The 13,198-nt window shown below is 41.4% G+C and overlaps 1 protein-coding gene across 1 annotated transcript in view; it reads left to right on the forward strand.

Moving 5' to 3' along the window:
• C2CD3 (C2 domain containing 3 centriole elongation regulator) overlaps positions 1 to 13,198 on the forward strand; it is a 374,295-nt gene that overhangs the window by 316,646 nt on the left and 44,451 nt on the right. Inside the window, exon 32 of the mRNA XM_030200012.1 lies at positions 10,731 to 10,836. Within this exon, the coding sequence (XP_030055872.1) occupies positions 10,731 to 10,836 (106 nt within the window). The remainder of the gene's footprint in view (positions 1 to 10,730; positions 10,837 to 13,198) is intronic.

Genomic DNA, 13,198 nt, shown 5'->3' on the forward strand with positions numbered 1-13,198 from the left:
TAGAAAGATATTCACAAAAACAAAAGGGAGCAAGAACTTGAGCAAACCTAAACAAAAAGAAAAAAGTCCTATAAAAGGAAACAAACAAAAAAGTTGAGGCTGCTGCAAACATTAATAGTAAAACAATAACACAATTAGTAATAAACCAGCCAATCAAGTGGGCCATAGTTATTCTAAACCAGTACGTATAAATCTTTCTGTGGCCGCAACTCCATTATCATTGCCACAGAAAGTGTGCATCCTCTAGAGATGTGGGCTGATGATGTCTCAATGGAGGGCCTGCCCAAATGAGGCAGTTCTGCAACCCCATTTGGGACATCTTGTTCTAAACCATCTGAGGAACAGAAATTGATTTCACTTAGAGTGATGAATTCACAAACGTGTCCTGGGGGAACCCCAGCCAGTCAGGTTCTCAGGATATCCACAATCAATATTCATGAGATAGATTTACATACCAAGGAGGCAGTGTATACAAATCAATGCCATGAATATTAATTGTGGATATTCTGAAACCCTGACTGTCCTGGGGTTTTCCAAGGACAGGTGTGGGAATCACTGACTTAGAGTGATGCCCAGAGGAGAATAAGCTGTAATAGAAAAATAATCTGAACATGGACCAAGTTCCCAGAATGTATAGTTGCCTGGTAAATGTAGTATTTCATGAGAAATTATCGCAGAGCAACTTTAGGATGGAGAAGTAAATATTCTTCCTTTTTGACTGTGTCATACAAGAAACAGGGAACGATAATCATACAAACCATTAAGAGGGCAATTTTCAAAATGTTCACATTCATTTCGTTTCATTTTCATTTAATTTATTACAATTTATATTCAGAAAGAAACAAGGAAGTGAGATCTTAGTGCAGACAGCAAACTAAAATCCTAACAATATAATTTTACTGTTATTTCACTGAAAAAAATATTGTATACATACCAATGTAAGAAGAAAAAAGACTTGCTTTACCATGAAGAAACTCCCTCAGTATTATTGTCAGTCTTTTAAAAAGAAAATCCTTCCTCTAAATGTGTTAACTTTTAGCTGCATTGAGGGAGGGCAATTTTCAGACACTCAGTATGCATGGGTAGATTACTGTGTGCCAGCATAAATGAATGTTGAAGGTTTGTGGTTGACAAGATTAGTGATCTTTTTACTATCACCTAGCATGTGGTAATTGCAAAGGCTGTTGTGCGGTCATGGTTGGGGACCTGTCCAGCATTCCCCCTGTAGTTACCGTACAGACAGATTCTCTACCACGCGTTGATTTCAGGTACCTGGCTTTAAGTGCACCCACGCTAACTCCAATGTGAAGTCCTTGCTCATTCTCTACCCATGCTGCCCCCTAGGCACAGCCCCATCCCATTCTATGCGATTAGTGCAGGAGTTTTACTACACTGACTGTTATTCGCACACAAGTAGCTGTTAGCATATGCTTAGACCTGTAGTAATATAATTTATTTATTTGTTACATTTGTAGCCCACATTTTCCCACCTATTTGCAGGCTCAGTGTGGCTTACATAGGACCGTAGTGGCGTTCGCCAGTTCCGGAATAACGAATACAGGTGTTATTGTAGTAGAATAGGTTCTTGTAAGGTAGGTAAATTAGGGAACTTAGGGAGGAAGTGGGGAGTTGGGGTGTGTCCATTACAATTTTTGGTTTTGTTGTGTTGCAGGTGCTCAGGGTTTTATGTTGGTTTTAATGAATGAAGAGGTGCAAACATTTTGTCCATTTTTAATATGAAAATAACTCATTATTTCCCCTGGCTCAAAACAGCTTCAAGCTTTAACATCTCCAGTTCCTGTTTGAAAGATACATTGAAAAAGGGCAGTGTTCAGATAGCTCAGTGGCTTTGGAAAGTGCCCTGTAAGAGGATCATTTTGGAAGGCATTTTTCATGTGTGTTTTACATATGGAAAATGGCCATGATAAAATTGCAGCTAAAAGTAGGCGCCAACAACATAGCACCTACTTTTACACAGTATACTCATAGGCGTACCTGGGAACTTAGGGCCCTGTTTACTAAGGAGCGTTAGCATTTTTAACACGCCTACAATTAGCGTGCACACTAACCGTGTAGGCGCCTATAGGGATATTGTATGCGCGTACATGGTTAATGCGCGTTAACGCTTAGTCAACAGGGCCTTTAGTTTGGGTAGAGTAGGGGCAGTGTTGCATTGTATGCACATACTTTGAATACGTGTATACATGCACCTCTCTTAGACCAGCCTTGGAGTAGGTATAAGTTTGTGCAAGAGCTTTTGTGTGCTGCTGGGGACAGTTCTGAAAGCCTGTTTCTATAAATACACCTAAATTGCTTGTATAAAACAGGTGCATTTTTTAAAAATTTCTATAGGTGCCGTATTATAAAATTATGCACCTCTCAAACAAGGGAAATTTTGTAGCAGGGTACTTAAGGACAATCACTTCCCAGCCCTTTCTTACAGTTAGATGCATTTGATTTATCAAGATGTGAAAATCCAAATGGTTTTCCAGTTGGTCAGATTTGGTCTTCCTTTTCATTGGTTAGTGAGGAAACGGTATTTTTATTATTGAAAAAATTGTCACATAAATCATGTCTACTGGACATTTGTCTCTCTTATCTGTTGCATGATATTGTAGTTGAACTGCTTAATTTGTTAACTGTTTTAAGGGCCCTTTACTAAGGCACGATAGGCATTAGCGCATGCACTGCTGCGAGACATGCTGAGGTATCTACAGTAATGTGCCCATCAGCACGCGCTAATCCCGTGTTGAAAAATATTTTTTATTTCTCAGCGCGGGAGGCATGGCTGTGGGCAGAGAGAGAGTAGGCATGCCCTGTGCTAATCAGGTAGCATGGGCACATTGCCACGTGTTGCCCGATTACCGCCGAGTTAGTGTGGGAGCCCTTAGTGCCAACAAAATGTGTGTCGGTAAGGGCTTCCGCTGTAACGGCCATATGCTAACTGGGAAACTAGCACATGGCCATTAAAGAAATATATGGAAATACAGCCATTTTACCGCTGCACTAAAAGTGGCCTCAGCGCATGGAAAATCCATGCACTGACAACAGCGCCGGCCACTTTTTAACGCAGCTTGGTAAAAGAGCCCCTAAGTTAATAATTTTTTACAAGATGGGATTTTCTCTTTATTGGGATAAATTATTTTAACACCATTTCTGAAATCTCAAGGAGCAGACTTAACTATTGTATCAAATTTTCACCCAATAGCCAGTATACCTTGGATGGTGAAATTATTGGAGTCTATAGTTGCATCTCATGTTACATCTTATCTGGAGTCTTTCGTTGCCTATATGACCACTCTCTCCGATTTTATTTAATGTTTTTATGAGTTCTCTGGGTTTGGTTTTGGATCCAGTAAGGTGTCTTTTTTTGTGTATGGTGTACAGCGCTGCGTATGCCTTGTAGCGCTATAGAAATGATAAATAGTAGTAGTAGTAGTATTCATAGTAACATATAACATAGCAAATGACAGCAGATAAAGACCTGAACGGTCCATCCAGTCTGCCCAACAAGATAAACTCATTTTACATGGTATGTGATACTTTATATGTATACCCGAGTTTGATTTGTCCTTGCCATTCTCTCTCTTCTTGAAGCTAACGTCGAAGCCCCCTAAAATTTACACTCAAGCCCATCCATATCTATTCAGTCACGATCGGGGCGTAGACTGTTGAAGTCTGCCCAGCACTGGTTTTGCTTCCCAATTACCAGCATCACCACCCAATCTCCGCTAAGATTCCGTGGATCGATTCCTTTGTGTTTATCCCACGCATGTTTGAATTCCATTACCATTTTCATCTCCACCTCCCGTAGGAGAGCATTCCACATATCCACCACCCTCTCTGTGAAAAAATACTTCCTGATATTACTCCTGAGTCTGCCCCACTTCAACCTCAATTCATGTCATCTAGTTCTACCGCCTTCCCATCTCCGGAAAAGGTTTGTTTTTGGATTAATACTTTTCAAATATTTGAAAGTCTGTATCATGTTACCCCTGTTTCTCCTTTTCTCCAAGGTATACATGTTCAGATCAGCAAGTCTCTCCTCATATGGTTTGCAACGCAAATCCCATACCATTTTCGTAGGTTTTCTTTGCACCGCTTCCAGTCTTTATACATCTTTAGGAAGATACAGCCTCAAAAACGGAACACAATACACAGATAATATATTTATATTGATTCCATCAACTTCACATTTTTTTGACATTTCAAACCTCAGTTTTGGACTACATCTCTATTTCCTGGGCAAATCGTCATGTATTAAAGCTTAATGTATCCAAGACAAAACTTTTATTTTTCAGTAATGATTTACTGAGTGTTCCATTTTATCTCAAGTTACTTTCTGGTGAGCAATTACAAATAGAAAAAACTTCCAGAGTTTTGGGAGTTATTTTGGTTACTCAGTTGACATTGGAACCTCAGTTAAATTATGTAAGCAATAAGATATTTCTTAAATTACATCAGAAAGTAATTAGATCTGCTTTTTCTCTTAAACATTTTCGATTGCTGGTGCAGGCTGTTATTCTATCTCAGATTACTGTAATGTTTTATATGTGGGACTGCTTTCGAAATGTTTTAACATGTTACAGCTTTTACAAAATACTGCAACAAACTTGATATTTGGATGCTGTAGATTTGATGTGACACCGTTGTTGAGAAATTTACAGTGGTTGCCAATTTATGCATGAGTAGAATTTAAGGTTGCTTATTTAGGGCCCTGTTTACTAAGCCGCACTAGAGGCGCATTAGCGTTTTTAGCACACGCTGTGAAGACGCTCATAGGAATATTATGGGCATCTACACAGGCCATGCTAAAAATGCTAACCTGTCTCTAGTGCGGCTTAGTAAACAGGGCCCTTAGTATTTAAAATCCTGCATGGTTATTGTCCCTATTTGCATGCCTAATTGATACAGTTTCCATTTTTTCAGATACATTCTTGGTTTTTTCGGATAAATTCTCATTTTCATTCTACATTGTTCCTTGGATTTCCAACTATTAAGAAGGTTCGATATAGAAGAGTCTTAGATAGTTCATTCATGTATCAATCAAGTAAAATTTGGAACTCTATTCCTGAACAAATTCGTACTCTTCCAGAGTATTTTTTGTTTTGTAACGCTCTGAAAACATATTTTTTGATATGCATTTTAATATATGATCTGATAATTTACCAAATGATCTTTGTATTTCATATCTTATTGTAACCCACTTGGATTCCTTGTTGACTTAAGCGAGATATAAATACCAAAAATCAGTGCGTTTTTGCTAGCAACAAAGGTTCCGGTACTCAAATGCTAGGCCACCCTTCAAGGGTGGGGTAATCACTGAGGGATCCATCCCACAATAGTCAGGCCCCCTGCAACCAGTCACAGAACCTGTGACAAGGCAGAATTGGTGTGTAAAGCCTGAGGTCTTTCATTAAAACTTGGGGTCCATGGGTCAATTTTTCGCAGGCAATGGAAAAGGTGCCGGTACTCAGTACCCCCTCAAAAAAAGCCCTGCCAAAAATAGAATAGAACATATTGCACCTTTTTTTATAATCTACCTCATATACAGGGTGAGGCAGAACAAAGTAACCTAGAGGGGTTTTTTTCTTTTTTTTTTCTGTTTTCTCAGCAACCACTTGGAATTTCAATGTGACATTATACAGCTTTATTTGTTGTTACTATCTATGTTTATGTGCAGAGTGGAATGAGATTATCTTTAAACACGTGAAGTTAGAGACTTTTCAGCATGACTACCCAGCGATTTTTGCACATTCAAAAATGTTTGCACTGTAAAACAACCATTATTTGAAAAATAAAAGGGGGTACCAGCTTACTGTTAACGATGTCACTGTGACATAGCAAGCTGCAAACAATTGCCAAACTCAAGCTGGGACAGCCTGTGACAGGGACCAATCGAGAAGGCTGTTAAGAACTTCTCAAAGCAAGTGAAGGTCTGTTTTAAATCTGGGGGCGGACACTCTGAGTATTCACAATGACTGCGAAATTCAGACGCATTGTTAATTTTATTTTTTTGAAAGATGTTATTATTTTGTGTTTTAGCGCAAACATTTTTAAGTTCAAAATCACTAGGTAGTAACTCTAACACTAAAAACCTGACCGCTGCAACACAACAAAACCATAATACAGTATGGACACAATAATAACAAAATACATCATGGACACAACACAATTCTCCCAAGTACAACACCCCTATGTGGCCATGCCACATGAACCTTATCCTATCTCTACATCACTCTGTATTTGTTTACACCAGATTCTGCAATCGCATCTCCAGCACTATGTAAGCCACAATGAACCTGCAAATAGGTGGGAAAATGTGGGATACAAATGTAACAAATAAATAAAATGTCAGTAACTTTAACATAGCTTAAGATAATTAACTGTTATTTAATAGTAATACATAAGTGTGATAAGTAAATAAGTACATAAACTTTCTCAGTTGAAATTCAAAGTGGTTGCTGAGAAAACAGCAAAAAAACTAGAGGGTTACCTTTTTTGCCTCACCCTGTAGAGTTACCCCTGCTCTAAGACACACATGAGTTTATATATGCTGTTGGAATTGTTGTATGTGTGTGTATTGTAAGATATGCATAGGTGCCAATCCCAGTCTGTCCATTCTCTGCCCAGGAACTCTTAGGTGTATGAAGGGCAGTTCCATGGAGGGTGCTTACATAAATGGGGGCACTCCTTCTATATGTATAGAGAGAGTGTACAGGCAGGCACGCCCTTTTATATAATAGGTTCCCATACTGTAACAATGTAAGCATTCATATGTGGTAGGGCATTCAGCGGCTGGAACATTCTGTTGCATGTGTGCATATGCATGTACGTGATGTATACGTTGATGTCGCAGACACGGGGACATGTGCAAAATGAATGTTGTCACCCAACTGCCAAATTTTGGACCTGCTGACACCCTCCTCCTGGGACAGCAGCACAAATTGTTCCATTTGCCTGGCCAGAGGGAGGGATCACCTGCTAATGAAGTGGGCCTGGGAAAGACTGCAAAAAAAAGATTCAATAGGCAAAGCATCATTCCCCTGAGAGGTAAGTGGCAACAGAGAGGCAGAGCTAAGAGGAGAATACTAGATAGGATAGGTAAGGGAAAAAGATGTATCTGAAACTGAATCCATGCAAAAGATTGGCACACATGGTTTCACTTGGCAGATGTGCCAGAGGCATACGACCATCACATACTCAGAGCAGGATAGGATTAGGACTGGGAAAGGGACAGAAAGAGAATGTCATATGGGGACAGAGCACATGTACAGTGGGGGAAATAAGTATTTGATCCCTTGCTGATTTTGTAAGTGTGCCCACTGACAAAGACATGAGCAGCCCATAATTGAAGGGTAGGTTATTGGTAACAGTGAGAGATAGCACATCACAAATTAAATCCGGAAAATCACATTGTGGAAAGTATATGAATTTATTTGCATTCTGCAGAGGGAAATAAGTATTTGATCCCCCACCAACCAGTAAGAGATCTGGCCCCTACAGACCAGGTAGATGCTCCAAATCAACTCGTTACCTGCATGACAGACAGCTGTCGGCAATGGTCACCTGTATGAAAGACACCTGTCCACAGACTCAGTGAATCAGTCAGACTCTAACCTCTACAAAATGGCCAAGAGCAAGGAGCTGTCTAAGGATGTCAGGGACAAGATCATACACCTGCACAAGGCTGGAATGGGCTACAAAACCATCAGTAAGACGCTGGGCGAGAAGGAGACAACTGTTGGTGCCATAGTAAGAAAATGGAAGAAGTACAAAATGACTGTCAATCGACAAAGATCTGGGGCTCCACGCAAAATCTCACCTCGTGGGGTATCCTTGATCATGAGGAAGGTTAGAAATCAGCCTACAACTACAAGGGGGGAACTTGTCAATGATCTCAAGGCAGCTGGGACCACTGTCACCACGAAAACCATTGGTAACACATTACGACATAACGGATTGCAATCCTGCAGTGCCCGCAAGGTCCCCCTGCTCCGGAAGGCACATGTGACGGCCCGTCTGAAGTTTGCCAGTGAACACCTGGATGATGCCGAGAGTGATTGGGAGAAGGTGCTGTGGTCAGATGAGACAAAAATTGAGCTCTTTGGCATGAACTCAACTCGCCGTGTTTGGAGGAAGAGAAATGCTGCCTATGACCCAAAGAACACCGTCCCCACTGTCAAGCATGGAGGTGGAAATGTTATGTTTTGGGGGTGTTTCTCTGCTAAGGGCACAGGACTACTTCACCGCATCAATGGGAGAATGGATGGGGCCATGTACCGTACAATTCTGAGTGACAACCTCCTTCCCTCCGCCAGGGCCTTAAAAATGGGTCGTGGCTGGGTCTTCCAGCACGACAATGACCCAAAACATACAGCCAAGGCAACAAAGGAGTGGCTCAGGAAGAAGCACATTAGGGTCATGGAGTGGCCTAGCCAGTCACCAGACCTTAATCCCATTGAAAACTTATGGAGGGAGCTGAAGCTGCGAGTTGCCAAGCGACAGCCCAGAACTCTTAATGATTTAGAGATGATCTGCAAAGAGGAGTGGACCAAAATTCCTCCTGACATGTGTGCAAACCTCATCATCAACTACAGAAGACGTCTGACCGCGTGCTTGCCAACAAGGGTTTTGCCACCAAGTATTAGGTCTTGTTTGCCAGAGGGATCAAATACTTATTTCCCTCTGCAGAATGCAAATAAATTCATATACTTCCACAATGTGATTTTCCGGATTTAATTTGTGATGTGCTATCTCTCACTGTTACCAATAACCTACCCTTCAATTATGGGCTGCTCATGTCTTTGTCAGTGGGCACACTTACAAAATCAGCAAGGGATCAAATACTTATTTCCCCCACTGTATAACCCAGCAGCACACACAGACACATCCCACCTCATATGCCCAAACACCAGTTTCCACATGTAGTCACTTCATATATGTGGCACAATCTGGCAGCACATGTAGTCCTATGCAAAGAGAGTGAGCAAGTACCCAGGAGGAGGCACCACGCAGCTGTTTGCTAGCCAGCCCTATGCCCACACATCCCTCCAAATGAACAAGTAATAAACACAGCACTGGTCCAATGCCACGTAGGTGTGTCAGAGGAAGGTGACAAAGTGGGAGTGGAAAAAAGACCAACAACTTGCAGGGCAAACATGCAGTTAGTAGCAAAATCCAGTCCTACAGATGGGGAAAGGAGTTCAGTACCCTTGAGATGAAAGGGGAGGATAGCTGAAAAGGGAGCATATATGCTCAGAGGAACTACAAATGTGAGTAGGACCGTATAGCACATGTTCCATTTCAGGCATGGCTGCAACCTGCCACCTTGTAATACATACTCTTTGCTCCCACCATCATGTAAACAGTGTATTTAGAGCCCACATAAGAGCAGCACAAACAGTGAGATGGACTAGGAGGTGGCAAGTAAGGAGGAATGTAATAGTAGGACGGGTTGCCATATCAGTGCATTATGCCCAGGCTAGTACAGTCATCCCTGTGTCTGGTGTACACCAAAGAACTCCCAGAAGACAGCACAAGGAGCCTGAGCCGGTGCACACGATAAAATAGCATAAGAATAGCCATAGTAGTCTGTAACCACCTCTCCAGAACTATGTCAGCCACTTTGCGCCTACTAATAAGTGGGAACAGGTGGGATACAAATGTAACAAATCAAATTGCTGGTTCAGGCCAGTGGCCCAGCTATCTTCCAACAGTACCTGGCAGAGACCCAAATAGTAGCATTCCATGCTACTGATCCCAGGGCAAACAACTTCCTTGTTTATCTCAATAGCAGACTACGGACTTTTCCTCTAAGAACTTGTCCAAACCTTTTTTTAAACTCAGATATGCTATCCGCTGTTACCACATCCTCTGTCAACGAGTTCCAGAGCTTAACTGTTCGTTGAGTGAAAAAATATATCCTATTTGTTTTAAAGTATTTCCATGTACATAGGAACATAAGAGTGCCCAGTATCCTGTTTCCAACAGTGGCCAATCCAGATCACAAGTACCCTGGCAAGATCCCAGACCAGTAAAACAGATTTTGTGCTGCTTATCCTAGAAATAAGCAGTGGATTTTCCCAAGTCCATCTTAATAATGGCTTATGGACTTTTCTTTTAGAAAAATTATCCAAACCTTTTTTTAAACCCTGTAAGCTAACTGCTTTTACCACATTCTCTGGCAATGAATTGCAGAGGGTTCAATATTCACATTGAATGAAGAAGTATTTTCTCTGATTTGTTTTAAATTTACTACTTAGTAGCTTCATTGCATGCCCCTAGTCCTCGCATTTTTGCAAAAAGCAAGCAGTGAGCTGGGAGACAGAGAAGGCAATGCAGTATTGCAACAGCCAGAAGTCATTGGGGGATTTCTCCCCCCCCCCCCCCCCCCCCCCCCCCCGTTGTTGTAGTGTTACTGCTATTTTTTTTTTTTTTTTTTTGGAACTTGGTCCAAAAATGTTGCCAATTACTTCACTATAGCTTTGCAAAAGGCTTGCGCACACGGCTGTATTTCTTAAATTCGTTTATGAAAAAATATTGCCTCTCCCTAGTGCAGCATCTCTTTCATTATTTTCAGAACAAATAGCTCATTTGTATAGATTTCTATTGTATATACAACTATATATCAATCTATTTGATAACAGTTTTTATAATTTAACTCTAGCTTCATCGTATGTTTCTTCTTTATTGCATACAGTGTGTATTTCTTAACCTGTTTTGTCCAGATCTGACCCGGTGCTTGTTCCTAATTTCTTTCTTCCACCTCAGCATCTGGAAGCTTCAATGAGAATGCTCAGATACTCTAATTTCTCAACTTCCACAGCTTCTAAAGTAAGTACAATGCTTCTCTGGACTAGATCATCACCACACAGGTCTTGGAGTTTTCTGGTAAAGGAGTGGCCTAGTGGTTAGGGTGGTGGACTTTGGTCCTGGGGAGCTGAGGAACTGAGTTCGATTCCCGGCACAGGCAGCTCCTCGTGACTCTGGGCAAGTCACTTAACCCTCCATTGCCCCATGTAAGCCGCATTGAGCCTGCCATGAGTGGGAAAGCGCAGGGTACAAATGTAACAAAAATAAAATAGATACTATTGGAGATTCTACATGGAATGTTGCTACTATTGGAGATTCTACATGGAATGTTGCTAGCAACATTCCATGTAGAAGGCTGCGCAGGCTTCTGTTTCTGTGAGTCTGACGTGCAGGACGTCAGACTCACAGAAGCAGAAGCCTGCACAGCCACATTGGTGATCTGCAAGGGCCGACTTCTACATGGAATGTTGCTACTATTGGAGATTCTACATGGAATGTTGCTACTATTGGAGATTCTACATGGAATGTTCCTATTCCACTAGCAACATTCCATGTAGAAGGCTGCGCAGGCTTCTGTTTCACAGAAGCAGAAGCCTGCGCGGCCTCATTGGTGTGACTCTGGGCAAGTCACTTAACCCTCCATTGCCCCATGTAAGCCGCATTGAGCCTGCCATGAGTGGGAAAGCGCGGGGTACAAATGTAATAAAAAAATAAATAAATAATTCTTTAGTTTGGGAGGCAAATTTGGTATGGTTTGATATTTGAATAGTAGCTGAATAGTTTAGTCCTTTATTGTATTGGCATTTCAGCTTTTTCAATTAATTTGTTTCTGTAAAAAAAAAAGCCTTATTATAGAAAATGAATGTATTTTATGTGTTAAGATCTTCCTTCTTTTGATATGACTCCATTCTTAAAGCACTCCTTCCGTTATGATATGCTGTAATCTATAGATAAATGTCATGTAGTGAAGAGCCTAAGGCATACTTCCAGCACAAACGGTGCTTCTCTTAATTACTTCCCTGACTTGTTCTGCTGATCTAGGAATTTCAAACTGTGTTTTTGTTTTTTTTTTGCTGAGTTGTTCATAATGATTATCCTTAAAAGGGAGAACTTAAAAAAAATAATTGATTTCAATAGACTGTGAATGCTTAACTTCAGGAGGACATTGTACCCTCCCTGAAGTGGGTTTTCAAAGTTTCTCTTGGAAGCAGCAATATTTGACTAGTACCAGTTAATAATTTAGAGCCAAGTCATCATTTTGCAGCACTTTGAGCCCTTCCCCTTCAGCCCTGCACGCAGTTCTGATAGATGTGGAGGGGCATTGTTGAAAGGGACGTCCAAGTTTTGATGAGGACGTCCTCGCAAAACGTCCCCATCCAGGGGGCAGGGAAACCCATATTTTTGAAACAAGATGGACGTCCATCTTTCGTTTTGATAATACGGTCAGGGACGTCAAAATTCTGAAATTTGGTTGTCCCTAGATTTGGTCATTTCTGATTTTCAGCGATAATCAAAACCAAGGACATCCATGTCAGAAACGACCAAATGGGAGGTAGACTTAGGAGTAATATCAGGAAATACTTTTTTTATAGAGAGGGTAGTAGATGCCTGGAACGCCCTTACAGGAGAGGTGGTAGAGTCAAAAACGGTTATCAAATTAAAAAATGGATGGAATAGACACAGGGGATGCCTAAACAGAAAGAGGATGGAAACACAACATGGTTGTTGAGGTGTTATCTTGAGGGTCCCAAAAAACAACAAGGCAAACGAGGTGTTATCTTGGCCAAGAGTAGTGGGAACTGAGGCCAAGGCCAGATGGACTATGGTCTATGTCCTGGGAATGGCAAAAGAGTGAGAGAAGATTAGCCAAATCCAGCATGGGGGACCTGAGGCCGATACTAGACAGACTTCTATGGTCTGTGTCCAGCAAATGGGAAAATACTGAAAGATTTGACATCTCCAGCACTGGGGGAACCAAGGCCAATGCCAGAGAGACTTTTATGTTCTGTGTCCTGCAAATGACAAAAGACAGGTGAAGCTTCAGCAATTCCAGTGTTGTAGATCACTTTATTGTTGCGTTCTGCAAGTGAGGGTGCTGTGCAGCTCAGGGGGGAGGGGAAGACGTCTTGGTAAGTTGAATACTGTCAGCAATACTTGGCGTCTTGGTTATAACCATATATCATCTGCATTATGTTTAGCTGCCTATATGGTTGGCATGGTCTCCAGACTTGACAACCAGCATTTAAGCATGGGTGACTGGGACCCGCACAGAGTGACAGGAACAACTCTGGCCACCTTGTTGGACAGACTGGATAGACCATGCAGGTCTTTTATCTGCCATACTGTGTTACAAGTGATACTTACATGTTCAAATGCCACACAA

This window comes from Microcaecilia unicolor, chromosome 4 (genome assembly GCF_901765095.1).
Source record: "Microcaecilia unicolor chromosome 4, aMicUni1.1, whole genome shotgun sequence".
In the NCBI taxonomy this organism is placed as follows: domain Eukaryota; kingdom Metazoa; phylum Chordata; class Amphibia; order Gymnophiona; family Siphonopidae; genus Microcaecilia; species Microcaecilia unicolor.